The sequence below is a fragment of the Oncorhynchus clarkii genome, chromosome 5, assembly GCF_045791955.1.
Source record: "Oncorhynchus clarkii lewisi isolate Uvic-CL-2024 chromosome 5, UVic_Ocla_1.0, whole genome shotgun sequence".
Taxonomy (NCBI): Eukaryota; Metazoa; Chordata; class Actinopteri; order Salmoniformes; family Salmonidae; genus Oncorhynchus; species Oncorhynchus clarkii.
Window position 1 is genome coordinate 39,123,960 of NC_092151.1, and position 15,163 is coordinate 39,139,122.

The 15,163-nt window shown below is 43.5% G+C and overlaps 1 protein-coding gene across 1 annotated transcript in view; it reads left to right on the forward strand.

The window, feature by feature from the left end:
• LOC139408800 (alpha-methylacyl-CoA racemase) overlaps positions 1–15,029 on the forward strand; it is a 38,660-nt gene extending 23,631 nt beyond the window's left edge. The window contains exons 6-7 of the mRNA XM_071153138.1: positions 12,227–12,413; positions 13,724–15,029. Coding sequence (XP_071009239.1) covers positions 12,227–12,413; positions 13,724–14,133 — 597 coding nt within the window. The 3' untranslated portion in view covers positions 14,134–15,029. The remainder of the gene's footprint in view (positions 1–12,226; positions 12,414–13,723) is intronic.
• Positions 15,030–15,163: the final 134 nt, after the last annotated feature.

The following is a 15,163-nucleotide window of genomic DNA, read 5'->3' on the forward strand; positions in this document are numbered from 1 at the left end:
TCAGCATTCAACACCATAGTACCATCCAAGCTCATCATCAAGCTGGAGGCCCTGGGTCTCAACCCCTCCCTGTGTAACTGGGTCCTGGACTTTCTGACGGGCCACCCCCAGGTGGTGAGAATAGGAAACAACATCTCCACTTCGCTGATCCTCAACACTGGGGCCCCACAAGGGTGTGTGCTCAGCCCTCTCCTGTACTCCCTGTTCACCCAATGACGGGACAACCTACAGAGAGGAGGTGAGGGCACTCGGAGTGTGGTGTCAGGAAAACAAACTCTCCCTCAACGTCAACAAAACAAAGGAGATGATTGTGCACTGCCCTCGACCGCAAGGCTCTCCAGAGGATGGTGCGGTCTGCACAACACATCACCGGGGCAAAGTACCTGCCCTCCATGACACCTACACTTCGCGATGTCACAGGAAGGCCAAAAAGATCATCAAGGACAACAACCACCCGAGCCACTGCTTGTTCACACCGCTATCATCCAGAAGGTGAGGTCAGTACAGGTGCATCAAAGATGGGACCGAGAGAAGCTGTTTTTCAGTCTATCTCAAGGCCATCAGACTGCTAAACAGCAATCACTGACTCAGAGAAGCTGCTGCCTACATTGAGACCCAATCACTGGACACTTTAATAAATGGATCACTAGTCACTTTAAACAATGCCATTTTAAATAATGCCACTTTAATAATGTTTACATATCTTACATTACTCATATCACATGTACATACTGTATTTTATATCATCTACTGCACCTTGCCTATGCCGCTCGGCCATCGCTCATCCATATACTTATGTGTACGTATTCTCATATTCTCATTCATTAGATTTGTGTGTATTAGGTAGTTGTTGGGGAATTGTTAGATATGTGTGTATTAGATAGTTGTTGGGAATTGTTAGATTACTTGTTAGATATTACTGCACTGTTGGAACTAGAAGCACAAGCATTTTGCTACACTCACATCTGCTAACCATGTGTATGTGACCAGTAAGATTTGATTTGAGGGGGGGACCAACTCCGTATTAATGCCCATGATTTTGAAATGAGATGTTCGATGAGCAGGTGTCCCCATACTTTTGGTCATGTAGTGTATTTTTCTTTCTGTGTGCGCGCTGATATTTAAGCATTGATATTTAACCCTTTCTCCTATGCTAAGTCTCCTCTTACACATCTGAACAGCCAATGCATCTCTGTTGCTAGACAGAACCTTAGTGATATCTGTTCTTCACCTGCCCTGACCTCTGCCCCAAAGTGCTCACTCCTCCCCAACTTACGACTGTCATGTTGACTAACTTTTCCTCCCATCGGATCCCTGATGGCTAACAAATAACATATCCAGACAGAATATAAACATTATACATTCCTCTCTCTCCCTCAGTGACATGAATAAGTATGTTTCATATTTTCAGAACCCAACAGCGCAAACCAGATGGGATGGTGTTCCGCTCCAGAATTCTTTGTTAGCCATGATGGTTAAGTGTGCCTTGAATTCTAAATAAATCACAGACAGTGTCACCAGCAAAGCATCATCACACCTCCTCCTCGATGCTTCACGGTCGGAACTACACATGCGGAGATCATCCATTCACCTACTCTGTGTCTCACAAAGACACAGCGGTTGGAACCAAAATTCTGTACAGGGACACTTCAATCTTAAATGAGTCCTTGTTTATTAACAGCATGCCGGAGAGGTCATAGTCAAACTTAGATGAATAAAGTACCGGTCTGAAGTGAGTTCCACTGGGGCAGTCTCGTTTAGGTCTCTTATGTACTGCTTACACAGACAAGTTATATTTGCATGATTTAGCTTATTCATAATGAATTCATTATTAATGTTTGGTTCATGTATGTGACCGACCAATACCTCACTGATAGGGAGGATTGCTCCCAGGCACGTTCAGTCACTTGCATGAACACAGAAATTGGTTATTAGAAAAGCACAAACATAAAATGTTCCATCACATTCCCTCTTATCACTCACTCTGTGATAATTATCATTACATTTCATTCATTTGGTTATTACTTTAAACTATCAAAGGAGTAAGTAAACAAAATCAACGCATAAAACCACAGACATTTTCAAACCCTTCATTCTGGGTTGTAGACAAAATAAACACAAAACCAGACACTTCATCCTTTCAAACCTTCATTCAGTGTTGTACAATCCAACTTGTAAAACAATGGCTTTAGTCCATTGCTTCATATAGTTCCACATGCTTCATTACACAATTTTATTTATGGACTCTGGCAATGACATTTCAGCTGGAGCTTTTGTCGCGAAAGGCATGCTAATGACAGATCGGTATCTCAATGCATTTGTAGAGTAAATTACCTTAAATTATTTTGTGTGCAGACCTCCACAATCAACCTGATACCCCAAATAAACAATTTTGGACAAGCCTATATCAATTACGAGCACAGTTGACCACCCCTCTCCCTACTTGAAAATCTATGGCCAGATCTGAAAATGGTTCTCTAGCGATGATCAACAACCAATTTGGCAGAGCTTGAAGAATTTTCAAAAGAATAATGGGCAAATGTTGCACAATCCAAGTGTGGAAATCTCTTAGACTTAGCCAAAAAGTGCTTCTACAAAGTAAAGACTCAGGGGTGTGAATACTTATGTAAATTTGATTTTTGTATTTAATTTTCAATACATTTGCACACATTTCATTATGGGGTAGTGTGTGTAGATGGGTGAGAAAAAACAATGTAATCCATTTTGGAATTTGGCCTGTAACACAACAAAATGTGGAATGAGTCAAGTGGTATGAATACTTTCTGGATGCCTGTATGATTCCCCACTTTCTAGAACGGTTCATCCTTAGCCTCTTCTCATTCTTTCTTCTCATCCTCTCTGACTCATTCGCCCCAGTAAGAGAAGATATATGGACGGTTCATATGAAAATTGTTCATCTGAAAATTGTTCATATGAATGTTTTTTTACTCAGGAGGATTAAGTACCAACAACTTCTTATTCCTGGACTCCTGTTGCTATAAGATATGTGGAATTGAAATCCATAGAGCAGATGCTCTTCTGATCACACTCAAAGAAAAATACTGGGGGAAAAGGCTGAAGATGCACACAAGCTTTTATTTGAAAAGTACTGCTTGGAATGCTTTTGGATGGCTTCTTGAACATTTAGCACTGTGTTCCTGACATCATTTGGCATAGAGATGGTTACTGATCCTGTGAGGAATTGATTTAATTGATGGTCCAACCTTTTGAAATGCATGTGTTTTGTTCATGGCTCTGGTTTGTGACCCACAAAGAAGCTGTTTCAAAGGAGAATTTCTCAAAAGCTCCCTGATACGCCACTCAACAAAACAGTTCAGTGTCAGTGCATGCTGGGTTTTCACTTTGATCTGTCCCCTGCTTTTTTCATAATCCGGTAGTGTGGACAAACTTTTAGAGAAATGGACACCTAACCAGCAGGCTAACAACGCCCTGGAAATAGCTTTACACTGTCAATGTCCCTTCAGTGAGTTGATTTACATCTATCAACAAAAACATACGAAACTGTCACACCCTGACCTTAGAGATCCTTTTTATGTCTCTATTTGGTTTGGTCAGGGTGTGATTTGGGGTGGGTATTCTATGTTCTATTATTTGTATTTCTATGTTTTGGCCAGGTAGGGTTCTCAATCAGGGACAGCTGTCTATCGTTGTCTCTGATTGAGAACCATACTTAGGTAGCCCTGTTCCTACCTGTCTTTGTGGGAAGTTGACTTTGTTTAGGGCACATAGCCTTTAGCTTCACGGTTTGTTTTGTAGTGTTTATTGTTTTGTTCGGCGTCTTGTCTAATAAAAAGACCATGTACACTCCCCACGCTGCACCTTCCTCCTTCAACAGCCGTGACAGAAACACATTGTGGTTTTTGCTTAAAAGCATCCACTGTGTAAAAGGAAGAACGCTGTCACTGTTGGGCTATTCCCAAATTGACGTAAATACAGAATATGTTGAGGTACAAAATGTAAAGGCACTGACTGAATTTTTTTGTATCGATTTATTGTGTTTTGAACCCTAGAGTCTAGCATGTAGTAAGCTGACTGTGAAGGTTCTTCCCAAAATGATGTAATACACACTCTGGTGAGGTTCAAATGTAGATAGAATGAGAAATTAATTGTATTCTTATTTTTGAGCACTAGAGACTAATATGAGGCCTCTCCCAGTAGGCATGATGATATATTTAATAGCCCGATGCTAATCATTCATTAATATTAATGAATGCATAAAGCCAACAACTGGGATGTGAATGCCGACTGCTAGGGATGTGCACGGTTATTTGAATATTCAAACGGACGTTAGTATTCAAATACTTGTGCGAGTATTAATATTTGCTAAAAAATAAAATGATAGGCCTATTTTAACTTTAAAAAGGCTTCTTCTGAGTTAAAACATCCATTTACATACAAGGATACATTATTTAACAAAACAAACTTTTCAATGGTAGCCCCAACCAGTAGCCTTCACGTGTGTAGCTTGTTTATTTTTTTAAACATGTTTTTTTCTACTGTGTTATTGACTTGTTTATTGTTTAACTCTGTGTTGTCTGTTCACACTGCTATGCTTTATCTTGGCCAGGTCGCAGTTGTAAATGAGAACTTGTTCTCAACTAGCCTACCTGGTTAAATAAAGGTGAAATAAAAAATATGTTGGCCAATCAAAGTGGCAAAGAAGCTCAATGTGTAGCAAGTGGAGTTAGAGTTCACTAACGCAATGCAAGATGGAATAAAGTTACGTGACATGAGAGAACATGGGAAGTTTGAAATCCAGAACGCTGTAGCCCGCCTGGTTAAGTTGCAGGGGTTTGATGGCACAAGCAGGGTAGCCCAGCCAACAGCGAGTTGCAGTAGTCCTGGCTGGAGATGACAGGTGCCTGGATTAGGATCTGCGCAGCTTCCTGTGTGAGGTAGGGTCATACTCTACGGATGTTGTAGAGAATAAACCTGCAGGAGCTGGTCACTGCTTTGATGTTTGCAGAGAACGACAGGGTGTTGTGCAGGGTCACGCCAAGGTTCTTTACACAATGGGAGGGCGACACTGGAGTTGTCAACCGTGAAGGAGAGGTCTTTGAGCAGGCAGGCCTTCCCCGAGAGGAAGAGCAGTTCCGTGTTTTTGAGCTTGAGGTGGTGGGCCGACATCCAAGTTGAGATTTCTGCCAGGCACGCAGAGATGCGTGTCGCCACCTGGGTGTCAGAAGGAGAAAAGTTGAGTGTCATCCGCATAGCAACGATAGGACCGACCATGTGTGGATATGACGGATCCCTTATTCAAAGATGTACGTTTTTTCGGCAGAGAAGTGATGACATCGTTACACATTATTTATGCAAAGTTAACAACAACCTACAAATATGTCTGGCGACGAAATACTTGCGAGTGATCAAGAAAACTACTGGAGGGACAATGATGGTGTCGTCAAACCGTATTTATTTGAGCCTGAGTATTCGAACCAATAATTGAGGCAAATTGAGCTTCAGATGGCCGTCGCAGCAGCTGGACCACAGCCCCAACACATACCTGAGGAATATTTGCGTTGCAGAGAAATGTAATATGTGACTACAATAGTTATGGAAATGGAGGAACATAATGATGATGATGATGAAGAACAGTTAGTTTGCTTTTGCAAACAAAGGGATTTTGCAGCCCACATAAATGTCCTGGGGGGGAAAAATTCCGTAGGTCAAAAACTATTTGGAGACCCAACCCTGTTCCAGCTGGGCCAAATGAGTAAATAGCTAAACTTTACTTTATTGAATGATCTCTTATCATAAACCTCTATGAGCGGGACCGTTAGTGGGTTTATGTTTGCACATTCGTCCAAAACACTATATAGCCTATGTTTATTTATCACAATGTTTTTTGTATATTCTATTCTGCAATGTAAGGTGACATAGGGCACATATGCTAACCTGAATAGCAGGGGTTCTCAAAGTGGGGTCCGCTGTACTGCAGGGGGTCCACGGCCAGATCTCAAAATCGAATTTAAAAATAATTATAATTGGGGTGAATATTACCAACAATGACAGATTTAGACTAATTTTGGCCAAGGGATCCGTGGAGAAAGTTGATGGTGTAATACAATACAATGTAATTCTAAAATGTATGTTCTTAACCCTGGGCAACATTGGCATGGGAGGCTCACAGGGATATGGGATCCACAGTACTATACCGATTTTATACACTTTTCAACTCAATACTTCTTGTATTCCCCCAATACTTCTTGCATCCCCAGTGAGTGTTTGAGAGTTGTACAAGTTCAGCTGATGCTATTCCAAGCTTGGACTGAGCTTCTTTGAACTTGTGGTGGTTAACTAGGGATGTACTGAAAAACGAATACACATTCTCCAAGAAATTGAAAAATTCAGCAGCCTCCGGAATAGCCCTGCAAGTATGACACAACACCAAACTAAGCTCATGAGCATAGCAATGTACATAAATTGCCTCCGGATGCAGCACTCTGAAATGTGCTGCACACCTCCTTTTGGATCCATTCATGACAGTTGCACCATCATAGGTCTGGAGCTGCATCAAATGGCTTGATTTCTGCTAGTGCTAGTAAACGCTCCTTAACTGTCCTCTCTGTCACATACCTTACACACAGAGCCAACTGTTCAGACTGCTCATCCCAGGCCTCATTCGCCATAATGGTATACATTCCAGACTTTGACATCTCAGAGACTATGGTGTCTGTCATCTCTAGAGCACAGCATTCGATCTTGTCATTCTGAGATTCTGGAGAGCGAGACATCACATTTGATGGATAATTGTACCTTTGCTAGTTACCTGGTAGCTTTGCCATGCCACAACACTGTCTCTGTGTATTTGTGCCATCTCATGTTTACCGAAGAAAATGGAAAGCAGAAAGATGTGTTTTTGTGGACAGAGTACGCTACCCAATTTTGTATATTTCAAACCAGCAGTGCTGAAATGCACTTTTCTGTGTACCAAAACTTCAGCTTCACTTGTCTGGGCCCAGTGTCACCTAAATCGCTCTCATTTCTGGAAGGAGTTGCTGCAGCGGCTTGATCTGTTTGTTGTCCCTCTTTCTCTTCTCTGGATCTGTTTGTTTCTCTGGATCTGTTTGTTGTCCCTCTTTCTCTGGATCTGTTTGTTGTCCCTCCCTCTCTCTCTGGATCTGTTTGTTGTCCCTCCCTCTCTCTCTGGATCTGTTTGTTGTCCCTCCCTCTCTCTCTCTCTGGATCTGTTTGTTGTCCCTCCCTCTCTCTCTCTGGATCTGTTTGTTGTCCCTCCCTCTCTCTCTGGATCTGTTTGTTGTCCCTCTCTCTCTGGATCTGTTTGTTGTCCCTCTCTCTCTGGATCTGTTTGTTGTCCCTCTCTCTTTCTCTGGATCTGTTTGTTGTCCCTCTTCTCTCTGGATCTGTTTGTTGTCTCTCTCTCTCTCTCTGGATCTGTTTGTTGTCCCTCTCTCTCTCTCTGGATCGGTTTGTTTTCTCCCTCTCTCTCTGGATCTGTTTGTTGTCTCCTGGATATGTTTGTTGTCCCTCCCTCTCTCTCTCTGGATCTGTTTGTTGTCCCTCCCTCTCTCTCTCTCTCTGGATCTGTTTGTTGTCGCTCTTCCCTCTCTGGATCTGTTTGTTGTCTCTCTGGATCTGTTTGTTGTCCCTCTCTCTCTCTCCTGTTTGTTGTCCCTCTCTCTCTCTCTGGATCTGTTTGTTGTCCCTCCCTCTCTCTCTGGATCTCTCTCTCTCTCTCTGGATCTGTTTGTTGTCTGTTTGTTGTCCCTCTCTCTCCTGTTTGTTGTCCCTCTCTCTCTGGATCTCTCTCTCTGGATCTGTTTGTTGTCTGGATCCTGGATCTGTTTGTTGTCCCTCTCTCTCTCTCTCTCTCTCTGGATCTGTTTGTTGTCCCTCTCTCTCTCTCTGGATCGGTTTGTTGTCCCTCCCTCTCTCTCTCTCTCCCTCTCTCTCTGGATCTGTTTGTTGTCTCTGGATCTGTTTGTTGTCCCTCCCTCTCTCTCTGGATCTGTTTGTTGTCTCTCTCTCTCTCTCTGGATATGTTTGTTGTCTCTCTCTCTCTCTCTCTCTGGATCTGTTTGTTGTCTCTCTCTCTCTCTCTCTGGATCTGTTTGTTGTCTCTCTCTCTCTCTCTCTGGATCTGTGTGTTGTCTCTCTCTCTCTCTCCCTGGATCCCTCTCTCTCCCTCCCTCTCTCTCTGGATCTGTTTGTTGTCCCTCCCTCTCTCTCTGGATCTGTTTGTTGTCCCTCCCTCTCTCTCTGGATCTGTTGTTGTCCCTCCCTCTCTCTCTGGATCTGTTATTGTCCCTCCCTCTCTCTCTGGATCTGTTTGTTGTCCCTCCCTCTCTCTCTGGATCTGTTTGTTGTCTCTCTCTCTCTCTCTGGATATGTTTGTTGTCTCTCTCTCTCTCTCTCTGGATCTGTTTGTTGTCTCTCTCTCTCTCTCTCTGGATCTGTTTGTTGTCTCTCTCTCTCTCTCTCTGGATCTGTGTGTTGTCTCTCTCTCTCTCTCCCTGGATCTGTTTGTTGTCCCTCTCTCTCTGGATCTGTTTGTTGTCCCTCTCTCTCTGGATCTGTTTGTTGTCCCTCTCTCTCTCTCTCTGGATCTGTTTGTTGTCCCTCTCTCTCTCTCTGGATCTGTTTGTTGTCCCTCTCTCTCTCTGGATCTGTTTGTTGTCCCTCTCTCTCTCTCTGGATCTGTTTGTTGTCCCTCTCTCTCTCTGGATCTGTTTGTTGTCCCTCTCTCTCTCTCTGGATCTGTTTGTTGTCCCTCTCTCTCTCTCTGGATCGGTTTGTTGTCCCTCCCTCTCTCTCTGGATCTGTTTGTTGTCCCTCCCTCTCTCTCTGGATCTGTTTGTTGTCCCTCCCTCTCTCTCTGGATCTGTTGTTGTCCCTCCCTCTCTCTCTGGATCTGTTATTGTCCCTCCCTCTCTCTCTGGATCTGTTTGTTGTCCCTCCCTCCCTCTCTCTGGATCTGTTTGTTGTCCCTCTCTCTCTGGATCGGTTTGTTGTCCCTCTCTCTCTGGATCTCTCTCTCTCTGTCCCTCTCTCTCTCTCTCTGGATCTGTTTGTTGTCTCTGGATCCCTCTCTCTCTCTCTGGATCTGGTTTGTTGTTGTCCCTCCCTCTCTCTCTGGATCTGTTTGTTGTCCCTCCCTCTCTCTCTGGATCTGTTGTTGTCCCTCCCTCTCTCTCTGGATCTGTTATTGTCCCTCCCTCTCTCTCTGGATCTGTTTGTTGTCCCTCCCTCCCTCTCTCTGGATATGTTTGTTGTCCCTATCTCTCTCTCTCTGGATATGTTTGTTGTCCCTCTCTCTCTCTCTGGATCTGTTTGTTGTCCCTCCCTCTCTCTCTCTGGATCGGTTTGTTGTCCCTCCCTCTCTCTCTCTGCATCTGTTTGTTGTCCCTCCCTCTCTCTCTCTTGATCTGTTTGTTGTCCCTCCCTCTCTCTCTGGATCTGTTTGTTGTCCCTCCCTCTCTCTCTGGATCTGTTTGTTGTCCCTCCCTCTCTCTCTGGATCTGTTTGTTGTCCCTCTCTCTCTCTCTGGATCGGTTTGTTGTCCCTCCCTCTCTCTCTGGATCTGTTTGTTGTCCCTCTCTCTCTCTGGATCTGTTTGTTGTGGATTGTTGTCTGGATATGTTTGTTGTCCCTCTCTCTCTCTCTGGATCTCCCTCTCTCTCTGGATCTGTTTGTTGTCTCTCTCTCTCTCTCTGGATATGTTTGTTGTCTCTCTCTCTCTCTCTCTGGATCTGTTTGTTGTCTCTCTCTCTCTCTCTCTGGATCTGTTTGTTGTCTCTCTCTCTCTCTCTCTGGATCTGTGTGTTGTCTCTCTCTCTCTTTCCCTGGATCTGTTTGTTGTCCCTCTCTCTCTGGATCTGTTTGTTGTCCCTCTCTCTCTGGATCTGTTTGTTGTCCCTCTCTCTCTCTCTCTGGATCTGTTTGTTGTCCCTCTCTCTCTCTCTCTGGATCTGTTTGTTGTCCCTCTCTCTCTCTCTGGATCTGTTTGTTGTCCCTCTCTCTCTCTGGATCTGTTTGTTGTCCCTCTCTCTCTCTCTGGATCTGTTTGTTGTCCCTCTCTCTCTCTGGATCTGTTTGTTGTCCCTCTCTCTCTCTCTGGATCTGTTTGTTGTCCCTCTCTCTCTCTCTGGATCGGTTTGTTGTCCCTCCCTCTCTCTCTGGATCTGTTTGTTGTCCCTCCCTCTCTCTCTGGATCTGTTTGTTGTCCCTCCCTCTCTCTCTGGATCTGTTATTGTCCCTCCCTCTCTCTCTGGATCTGTTTGTTGTCCCTCCCTCCCTCTCTCTGGATCTGTTTGTTGTCCCCCTCTCTCTGGATCGGTTTGTTGTCCCTCTCTCTCTGGATCTGTTTGTTGTCCCTCTCTCTCTGGATCTGTTTGTTGTCCCTCTCTCTCTGGATCTGTTTGTTGTCCCTCTCTCTCTCTCTGGATCTGTTTGTTGTCCCTCTCTCTCTCTCTGGATCTGTTTGTTGTCCCTCTCTCTCTCTGGATCTGTTTGTTGTCCCTCTCTCTCTCTCTGGATCTGTTTGTTGTCCCTCTCTCTCTCTCTCTCTCTCTGGATCTGTTTGTTGTCCCTCTCTCTCTCTCTGGATCGGTTTGTTGTCCCTCCCTCTCTCTCTGGATCTGTTTGTTGTCCCTCCCTCTCTCTCTGGATCTGTTTGTTGTCCCTCCCTCTCTCTCTGGATCTGTTGTTGTCCCTCCCTCTCTCTCTGGATCTGTTATTGTCCCTCCATCTCTCTCTGGATCTGTTTGTTGTCCCTCCCTCCCTCTCTCTGGATATGTTTGTTGTCCCTCTCTCTCTCTCTCTGGATATGTTTGTTGTCCCTCTCTCTCTCTCTGGATCTGTTTGTTGTCCCTCCCTCTCTCTCTCTGGATCGGTTTGTTGTCCCTCCCTCTCTCTCTCTGCATCTGTTTGTTGTCCCTCCCTCTCTCTCTCTTGATCTGTTTGTTGTCCCTCCCTCTCTCTCTGGATCTGTTTGTTGTCCCTCCCTCTCTCTCTGGATCTGTTTGTTGTCCCTCCCTCTCTCTCTGGATCTGTTTGTTGTCCCTCCCTCTCTCTCTCTGGATCTGTTTGTTGTCCCTCCCTCTCCCTCTCTGGATCTGTTTGTTGTCCCTCCCTCTCTCTCTGGATCTGTTTGTTGTCCCTCTCTCTCTCTGGATCAGATTGTTGTCCCTCCCTCTCTCTCTGGATCTGTTTGTTGTCCCTCTCTCTCTCTCTGGATCTGTTTGTTGTCCCTCTCTCTCTCTCTGGATCTGTTTGTTGTCCCTCCCTCTCTCTCTGGATCTGTTTGTTGTCCCTCCCTCTCTCTCTGGATCTGTTTGTTGTCTCTCTCTCTCTCTCTGGATCTGTTTGTTGTCTCTCTCTCTCTCTCTCTGGATCTGTTTGTTGTCTCTCTCTCTCTCTCTCTGGATCTGTTTGTTGTCTCTCTCTCTCTCTCTCTCTGGATCTGTTTGATGTCCCTCTTTCTCTCTCTGGATCTGTTTGTTGTCCCTCTTTCTCTCTCTGGATCTGTTTGTTGTCCCTCTCTCTCTGGATCTGTTTGTTGTCCCTCTCTCTCTGGATCTGTTTGTTGTCCCTCTCTCTCTGGGCATGCTTGCTCTCTCTCACTTATACAGCTCGATTATTGATCTCTGCCTTGCACAGAAGCCTCTCTTTCTGCATGACCCTTTAAGATCTCATGAACATCATTTATTTATGCCTAAGAAAAGTAAGACATGCTGTACAAATTTAACTGAAAGCTTCTACTCGCTTTTTTATCACTAACCTTCATCAGACATGCTCCCTCAGCCCTGTCAGTCTCCAGCTCACTAACACATTTGTGCTGAGAATTTGAGAGAAATAGATTTTTGTGTGTATGGAAAATGCCTGGGATCTTTTATTTCAGCTCATGAAACATGGGGCAACACTTTCCATGTTCCATCTTTCCATGTTCTGTTTTTATATTTTTGTACAGTGTAATGTCAATGTGTGGAATCACTTGAGCGTTTTTAGATTTTTGTACAGTGTAATGTCAATGTGTGGAATCACTTGAGCATTTTTAGATTTTGGGTAAACGTCTCCTTGGATCCATTGATTGACAGGTCTAAAAATTTTCCCTGAAGCATTTGATTTAAACATGTTTAGGGAAATGTAGGCCATGGATGATGTTGGAATCAGTGCAACTTTGTTTGCAGTTTGTATGCCAATCGTAAAACAGTATATTCACCCTACACTTCCCTCTTATTTCCAGGTAGAAGGAGCTGCCTATGTCGGCTCGTTTGTGTGGAAATCTCGTAGTATTGGCATGTGGAACAACTCGCGTGGGGAGAACATGCTGGACAGTGGAGCTCCATTCTATGACACATACCAGACCTCTGATGGGAAATACATGGCTGTCGGGGCTATTGAGACACAGTTCTATAACCAACTCATCCATGGTCAGTTTTGCTCAACTTTACTTTCACTGATTGTCTTATTTTCTTTCTCTCCTGCTTCTCTCTCTTGCTTGTCTTTCTCCTGCTCCTCTACCGCTTCTCCCAACTGTGTCCAGACAGGCTGATCAGCATCTCTGCAGATTATCCCTCCTTCCCTCCCCTGGCATACTGAGCACATCTAACAGTCTGTCATGTATAATGCATATTACACACACACGCAAACACATCATGCACAGCAAGATACTGCAAACAACACTCACACCATTCTTTTTCATGTGACCGTCTTGCAGCTGTGAAAATCCATTTAAAAAAACTGGACAGATACAGTGCCTTCAGAATGTATTCACACCCTTTACCTTTTTCACGTTGTTGTGTTACAGCCTTCATTTAAAATCAATTAAATAGAGATTTTTTAAAACACAAGGCCTAATCTACACTGGAGTTGTTTACCAAGAAGACGGTGAATGTTCCTGAGTGGCCGAGTTACAGTTTTGACTTAAATCTGCTTGAAAATCTATAGCGAGACCTGAAAATGGTTGTGTAGCAATGATCAACAACCAATTTGACAGAGCGTGAAGAATTTTGAAAAGAATAATGGGCAAATGTTTCACAATCCAGGTGTGGAAAGCTCTTAGAGTAATCACTGTCAAAGGTGCTTCTACAAAGTATTGAATCGGGTGTGATGAGATTTCTGTATTGCATTTTCAATAAATTTGCCAAGATGTCTAGAAACATGTTGTTATTATGGGGTATTGTGTGTAGATGGGTGAGGGAATAACGTATTTAAATTCAGGCTGTAACACAAGAAAATGTGGAATAAGTCAACGGGTAGGAATATTTTCTGTAGACACTGTAAATACCCACAGGACACCTCTTGATGAACTCATTTGTGTTTGTTTAAAGATTTCTCTAAACTCTAAAAATAATGTGCCTCATTCTCACACAGCTTGAATTGACACTCCATTCTTTTTGAGCCAGATAAAAGGAATATCAACGATTTAACCTTTCTGTAATGTCAAACATTGATGTGTGCTTGTTCATTACATATGGAATGGGTTTGAATAGATATTACTTCTCTTTCCTGTCGTCACTATCTGGGCAAGTGGCAAAGTCATAAACCCCAACTATTTTTTACAACTTCTGTTCTTAATATCTGATTTTAAATCTAACCTTAACTTTTAAAAAATGAATCAAATGTTTTAAGATGTAGCTAATTTTTTGACTTTGCCACATCGAGTGGGAACCTATTTCCTCGACTGCATCCATATCTCTGTGTTACTCATATCTCATCATTTGCATATCACCTTTTCTAGGCCTGGGATTAGATGCTGCCAACCTTCCTCCCCAGATGAGCTTCTCTGATTGGCCAGTGGTGAGGCAGATCTTCACTAAGCAGTTTGCGACTAAGACACAGGAGGAGTGGGGTCACGTGTTCGACGGAAAGGACGCCTGTGTGACTCCCGTTCTCTCTCTGGACGAAGTGATCTCCCACCCCCATAACCAGGAGAGGGCCTCCTTCCACAGGGACGCCCAGGGGGAGGTGACTCCGAGCCCCGCACCTGTCCTGTCCCGTACCCCTGCTGACCCCTGCCTGGCCCAGGACCCCCTTATAGGGGAACACACACGCCCCGTTCTAGAGGAGTTTGGCTTCAAACTAGCAGAGGTAGACCAGTTGCTCTCGGCTGGTATTATTGAGTGTAACGTAGCCAAAGCACGGTTGTAGTCAGGCCTTTCTTCTTCTTCTGCGCCTCTCTCCTCTTCCCTCCGTCCCTTTGTCCTTCTTTAAGAGAAAACCCCGGCTCTCCAATGTACACTTTAGTGTTTATAAGTTGGACAACCGTCTTTGATACATGGTGTGCCATGCATTGCTGATGGAATAGCTATTCAATCATTAAGTACTTGGAGCCCTTGGATAAATCCCACTGCAAACGCAATTCATTCATATAATTGTTATTATTATATGTAACTTACCGGTGTTTGTAGTAATGGCTTCCCTCTAACATGCAATAATTGCTTCAGTAGAACGTCTTCCACCTACTGCAAGCCCTGTCTCCTTTGTAAGTGTTTGGACTGTAAGCACTTAATTGTAATTTATGTAATTATGTTGATAGCTAGATAGCAATGACAATATGTCAGTCATTACTAGAGTGAGTTAGAGCAAGAGGAGGCGGAGAGAATGATGACCCTTGACTGTAAGTACTCTTTCATATCAGTTATTATCTGTATCCAAGGGTTTGTGATGATTTTTTACATGATCAAATCAAATGTTATTGGTCACATTCGCCGAATACAGCAGGTGTAGACTTTACAATGGAATGCTTACTTACGATCCCATTCCCAACAATGCAAAGTTAAAAAGTAAGAAAAATATTTTCTAAATAAAGAAATAGTAACACAATAAAAAACAACGAGGCTAATATACAAGGAGTACCAGTACCGAATACATTAACGTGTCATAATGTGCCTCTGAATAGTCTTTGTAATTCTATAAATATGGTGAGAAATTATTCTCAGCTATTGACTGAAGTGCCTGTATTTTATCTTGAATGTTTTCAAAGATGGATGGGCACCCCATTAATAATATTTCTTGACAATTTGTATTAAAATGCTTCAATTAAAGTCATGTTTCTTTTTTATTTTATTTTGTAGTACAGCTGTTAGATCAATTGAATGCATGATGTTCAGAAACCTAGAATTGCATTTGATAATTGAAGTATCACCCAAAGCTATAGCGCTTTACAGCGCTTTAAATC